Source organism: Argentina anserina, chromosome 5, assembly GCF_933775445.1.
Source record: "Argentina anserina chromosome 5, drPotAnse1.1, whole genome shotgun sequence".
In the NCBI taxonomy this organism is placed as follows: domain Eukaryota; kingdom Viridiplantae; phylum Streptophyta; class Magnoliopsida; order Rosales; family Rosaceae; genus Argentina; species Argentina anserina.
This window is the reverse complement of record NC_065876.1, coordinates 3754926-3761204: the sequence shown is the minus strand read 5'-3', so window position 1 is coordinate 3761204 and position 6279 is coordinate 3754926. Positions and strand designations below refer to the sequence as shown.

At 40.4% G+C, this 6279-nt stretch overlaps 1 protein-coding gene across 1 annotated transcript; it reads left to right on the top strand.

Moving 5' to 3' along the window:
- Positions 1–2133: 2133 nt before the first annotated feature.
- LOC126794190 (uncharacterized) lies at positions 2134–5552 on the top strand. Its single transcript, XM_050520849.1, has 6 exons — positions 2134–3088; positions 3279–3441; positions 3575–3751; positions 3852–3935; positions 4464–4545; positions 4764–5552. The coding sequence occupies exons 1-6, from the start codon at positions 2718–2720 to the stop codon at positions 5204–5206; spliced, it is 1320 nt and encodes a 439-aa protein (XP_050376806.1). The 5' UTR covers positions 2134–2717; the 3' UTR covers positions 5207–5552.
- The last annotated feature ends 727 nt before the right edge of the window (positions 5553–6279 follow it).

Genomic DNA, 6279 nt, shown 5'->3' with positions numbered 1-6279 from the left:
CAAGGTGCGGCGAGCTCGAGGGTTGCTGCGGTCGGCCGTGCGGTGCTTTTGGGCGAGGCGGTGAGAGCCACGGCAGCCCAGGGACGGAGATCGAGGAGAGAGAAGAGGGAGGCAGAGTGAGGAGAGAGAGGGGTTTCCAGAAATGGAAACTCTAATCTCAAAAATTCTCTTTTTTATACACGTTTCCAAAATCGGAAACTAACTTCCGTCGTTAATAACTTTCACGTACGACTTCCGATTAGAACGCGTGACATGTCCACGAACTCGTATCGACGAGTTCTACGACTTTCGTGAAGGAAGTTTCTCAAACGAGCGACGGAGCAAAAGTCGATTCTCACGTCGCGGAAACGTAACGTTTTTCTAATTAAAAGTTCCGATAACGTTTCCGTTTTCGATTTCCGACGTCGCAAAGCGAAACAAACACATTTAATGAATTTCACAAACTTATAAATTTTAAAAAATAATAATAAATTGTTCTGAAAAAATCGGGTTATTACAATCTTAGTCTAGTAATTCGTGGAATATGTTACGCACCGAGTTAATTTTTCTATATCGTCTCATTCCATTTGTATGTGTTGACAAGTTAAATGTTTGGTGCCTAACATCTTTAAACCATCAAATTAGAAGAACAACTATTGTTTTCGCTTATTTCATACTTGTAGGCTGTTGTAAATTCAAATATGTAGTAATTATCTCCGCATAATGTTGATGTTGGTATACTTCTTTTACTAGATTCAAACATTTTAAGCTGACCAGACTAGTTGTGGAACTCGACTTTAAAATGACCATAAGAGAAGGGTCAGGTCAAATAGTTTGGCAATTAGAGGAAAATTTCGGGGTCAGAGAGACCTTGCATATATTTAAATTCAATCCTATTTATTTTTCATAAGAGTTTCAGGACCAAAAAATGTTGAAAGATTCATCAAGTTGACCATTGCAAACGAATTATGCAAACTCGACTCGATCTATAGTCAGAAAGGGGCAACAGAGTTGAGCGCGTGCATTGGATCAACTCGAGCGAGTCAAATGCTGGAATTAAGGTCTGATTTGCTAAGCAAAGCAATGCTGCATTATTTTATGGATACCACTAGCTTTGAATATGTTAGAATTTTAGTGGTTGTTTTCGACGACGGATATGAAACTAGCTTCATTCTGTCAACCTCAAATGATTAGGGTTACCATCACCAAAGGGATCTGTTAGGGTTTTGTTTTGATACAGTAGTTGCTATTTCAGATGACAGGTTTTTTAATTCCACCAGAATTCCCTCCCTTTTGCTTAGTGCGATCGAGGATGGAATTATTCTCTTTAATTGCTTAATTTAAGTAACGATGGATGATGTGTTTAATTTAGTTTTGAGGTGATAACTATGACCAACTTAGTCCATGAGTTTGGTAGAAAACTAAAGGAGATCAAGTTGATCTTGTAGGACGCCGGTGGCGAAGACGCACTTTAATCACTGGTGGCATCGTGTTCTAGCATAGGGTCATTTGAAGTCTCTTCAAGGTAATTCCCATTTAGCCTTCTAATTTTTCTGATACATTGCTTAGAATCTATTTTACTTTTTGTAGGAAAACACTTATGACCACTCTTTGGATGCGTGTTAGGAAACAACCACGACCAAGAATAAGCAATCAGTCAAATGCAAATGGTATAAGCACTCTACAACTACAATTAGGAGTACAGTATATTATTAATATTTCGACTTTTTTTCTGAAAAGATTCAAAATATAGACTCTTCCGTAAGTGTCTAACAAACAAAAATCAAACACATTACACGCGTTAAAAAAATTGAGAGACTAAACTTCAGCTTAGAAGATGTAGTTTACACTATTCCTTCTTTTCGTTACGTACGGTTGTATAATAAGATTGGATCATTCTCCCCGTAAGCACACATTACATGCGTTTAGTTTCGTTCATACCGGCCATGTTCAAAACATATATAGTAATTACCGATGTTTTCTGCTAGCCAACACAGAAAATCTATTTCAAAGCACATAAAAATCCAAGTCAAGGGGAACGTGAAAAACGAGAACGCGGCACACAGACTCCATAATAGAGCCAAATCCCCCATGATAGGGATGGTATATAACAATCAAGAGCGGCCATTGAATCAAACCCAAACCAAAGGCTTTGTCTTCAACAACAAACCCCAAACCCGCCCAAACCACAAACACATTCTTCGTTTCACTCTTGCCGGTCTTAAATTTTACCTCGGCAGCAGCATATCAACTTGGCTCTTCTATCGGCCAAACTCAACAATACAATTATAAACCAAAAGAAAACAAAGCAGCTCTCTCTCTCTCTCTCTCTCTCTCTCTGGTTGGGGCCAAACAGTAAGAGCCTCAGAGCTGCAAAATCTCAACAAGCGTCTCTCTACCGCTTATCTTTTCCATCTTATCCACACCGCTTTGTCTTCTCCCTCTTCATCATCATCATCATCGTCACCTCCTCTGCTGCAATAACAAACCCCATATTAATAAATCTCCTCTTCTCTTTCTCCTTCCCTCTCCTCCTCTCACTCGTTAAATTTTATATCTTACAATATATATCCTCCAAAACCCAATCTCCTTGTTGGGTCTTAACCCTTCTTGGGAGCTTTGGTTCTAACACGTACACCCCATCTCTCAAAACCCCTCGAGTCGTTGCTCGCTCAACGCACACCTCTATCCGATTCAACCGAGGGTTTTCTTTTTGTGGTGAGTCTCGGTATTGAAACATGGCTGTTGCGTCGGCTTTGGTGGAGATTCTGAGCAGACCCACGTTTGTAGAAGTGCTGGGGGAGCTTGTCAAGTTCATCACTCCTCTATGGATTGCTGTGATTGTTGGGGTTTGTGTTGGCTGGGCGTGGCGGCCCAAATGGGTCGCCGTGGTTGGTCGAGAATTGTTGGATAGCTCCTCACGAAAGGACTCTGCTTCTTCTTCCTCTTCTTCTTCATCGCCACCAGCAGCATCCACGTGTGGGATTTCGATTCCGAGTTTGAGTTTGAATTTGAGTTCGTTGCTGCCAAATTACATTCCTTGGGCAGCTGACGACGGCAGTCAGGACCAGGCTCTAGCTTTGCCACCTACCACCAATACTGATTGCAGGTTTGTTTGACTTGGCCTTAGTAATTCGACAGATTTCGTGACTTTAAATTGGATTGATGTCAGAGATTACTACTTTAGTTTCTGTTGATGTCAACAAGTTGTGGAACTTGGGTTTTGGTTAGGGAGTTGGGTAGTTTTGACTTTTGGAGAGCTTTTGGGCTGATGAATCCTATTGTTTTTGCGGTGGCAGTTCCTCACAGATTGAAAATGATGAATCTTGTAATGTCTCTGATGACGATTTACGCCACATATGTCAGCTGGTTGAGGAGAAAGATGGGGGTCCTGCTTGGATTCATATGATGAATAAGTCAACTCCAACTATGGGCTACCAAGCTTGGCGTAGAGATCCTCAGGTAGCTAGCTGTCTTGAGCTCTGGTTTCTATTGAGTTGAGGTCTTCAATTGGTGGATTGATGCAGTGCTGTTTTTGCTTATATGTATTTTGTTTGTGAGGTTAAATGAATTTTGTTCTTTTGGTGTGTTGTAGACTGGACCTCCACAGTACCGGAGTAGGACTGTGTTTGAAGATGCATCACCTGAGACGGTGAGGGATTTTTTTTGGGATGATGAATTTCGGGCAAAGTGGGATGACATGCTTCTCGAGGCTTCTACTTTGGAGGAATGCCCAACTACTGGAACCATGCTAGTGCACTGGGTCCGCAAGGTAAGAAATGCGTCTGTTGGTGATTTATGTAGTCTTGAATTTTCCTGGCAGCATTGGTTTGGAACTGACTTTGTTCGTTTTTCATTTTGCATGGACACAGTTTCCATTCTTTTGTAGCGACAGAGATTACATGATAGGTCGTCGCATTTGGGAATCAGGGCGATCGTACTACTGTGTTACTAAGGTAAGAGAATGAAAAGCTTATAATTCAGCCTCACAGACAAAAGCACATATCATTGTATAGCTTACTTTGTTGAAAGGTTCACTTTTTCTTGCTCTGGCAACATAACTAGAATCAGAGAATGTAATAGTTACAAATGATAAGCTGTAGTTTGTTCTGGCTAGGAAAAAGCTGAACTAGCTAGATATAACTACTTAGATATGTGTTCCAGTTGATGCATCTTTTCTCAGGAAGCTAGTTTCAAACTCTAATAATTTTGTAAAATAACAGTTTTGGATTTGAAATTCTTATAGGTAATTGCAATGGTTTCATGGCTCAAGCAGTTTGAGTTATCGGTCAATAATAAGAAAAACTAGTTATTGTTAGGTTTCTGGTGCTAATAAATGGATTCCTAAAGAAAACTTGTTTACCAATTGTAGACCAGAATAGGAATTCAATTGAACTTTGAGCTAGTTTGAGGTTTTGAAGAGATATTTTTCTAAGTACTTCAATTCTGAGTCAGGAAATAATGTTGTTATTAATATGTTTCAGGGAGTGCCCTCCTCTGCTGTGCCAAGGCGTGAAAAACCTAGACGCGTTGATTTGTACTATTCAAGTTGGTGCATTCGTGCAGGTAACGGCGTGTTATAATATTAAATTTCTCTAAAGCAAAGTGGTTTTGATTTCCCTGAAACCGAAGTAAGGGAGAAAAAAAAACATCTCCTGTGACTACCTGAGCGGGATGACTACTTTATTCTTTTAATGATTTGTAAATGTCACATTGATTTTGTGTCATAATAGTGGTTTTCAGAACACCTACTGATTATAATTACATCCGTTGTATATGAACAGTTGAATCAAAAAGAGGGGACGGCCAGCTTACTGCATGTGAGGTTCTGCTGTTTCACCATGAAGATATGGGTATTCCTTGGGAGATTGCGAAACTTGGTGTTCGTCAGGGTATGTGGGGAGCTGTTAAAAAGATTGAACCAGGCCTACGTTTATATCAGAAAGAGAGAGCCGCTAAAGCCCCACTTTCGCGGTGTGCTAAAATGGCTCAGATCAACACGAAAGTCAGTGCAGATTACCTGAGATTGGTGGAAAACAGCTCCAAGGATTCCATGGAGGTTGAAAATTCAGATCCACCTGAGAAACCAGTTGGGAGAAACATACCTAAAGCTCTAGTTGTCGGAGGGGCAATAGTTCTTGCTTGCAGTCTTGATCGAGGGCTCTTGACTAAGGCAGTTATATTCGGAGTAGCCCGAAGATTTGCCAAAATTGGGAGGAGGTTGTGATCTAACATGATTATTGCTTCATCCCAGATGATGCCTAGCTAATGTCTGTCAAGAGAAGTGAGGAATTGCCATGTGATGAATATTCGAGCTTGTGCCTTTTTGACAGGATTGGAGGTGTCACATTCTTTCTCCTTTTTGTTTTAGCTATGAATATAGCTTAAATTGTATAAGTACCCCCAGGCCAAAAGAGAGGAAACCAAGACGAGAGAGTATAGCTGTATTCATTTAATGTTGGAAATGCCCATGAATGATCTTGTTCTGCAAGAATAAACAGAAATGTTCAGGTTCTTTAATGTTCATTTTCTTTCTTCAGTATATGGATCTTCATAACCAATTGTTGTACATAGCATATGATGACATTTACTCGAAAAGAACCAGTTTTCAATAAATGCTAGCTCATTCACTTTGCACCACATAGCGGATGGGAGGCTGGGGAAGTTGCACTGTGCGTAGCAATTTGAGACCTCAAAAGATGACTCGGATTATATGTTCACGTGGCTGAGCACTTGGCATACACAGTTTCACTGTTTCACAGCAGCATTTCATACGAGGCCTCTGACTCAAGAAAGTCGGCTTTTGATTCCTATCGTCATTGACGGATCTGTGTTATGAGTTGGGAATCACTGTATAGCAACTTAACAAGCAATCAAAATATAATTCTCTTGGCCCCCGTTATTCAAGACAGCCTAACCTTTGCAGTTGGCTCAATGGTCCTTAAACTAGAATTGAAGCAAAATGGAACCTTCACATCCTAAAGCCTGTAGACATGGCTTTAAGGCTACTGATAGCTGTGAAACAATACCAAACATTCTCACAACTCATCTGAGGGGCAAGGAAAGTTTGACATAGGTTTCAGTATCTGATTATATTAAATTTTCGAGTTATCGTAACCCTTTATTTGGCTTTGAAGTTGAGGCTGGAGAGTGAAGAAGTCAGTGTCAATAGACTTGATGGTTGACATGGATTTCGTTGGCGTAGTTGACAATCACTATGAGTCATCTATAACAATTGTGAGGACTAATTGGCCATCCAAACTCCAAAGCATGTGGATCACAGTGCTTAATAGGTTGCAA

Coding starts and splice junctions, on each gene's coding strand:
- LOC126794190 (XM_050520849.1), top strand. CDS start 2,718: ATGGCTGTTGCGTCGGCTTTGGTGGAGATTCTGAGCAGACCCACGTTT. Junction 3,442..3,574: donor CTTGGCGTAGAGATCCTCAG/GTAGCTAGCTGT, acceptor GGTGTGTTGTAG/ACTGGACCTCCACAGTACCG. Junction 3,936..4,463: donor CGTACTACTGTGTTACTAAG/GTAAGAGAATGA, acceptor AATATGTTTCAG/GGAGTGCCCTCCTCTGCTGT.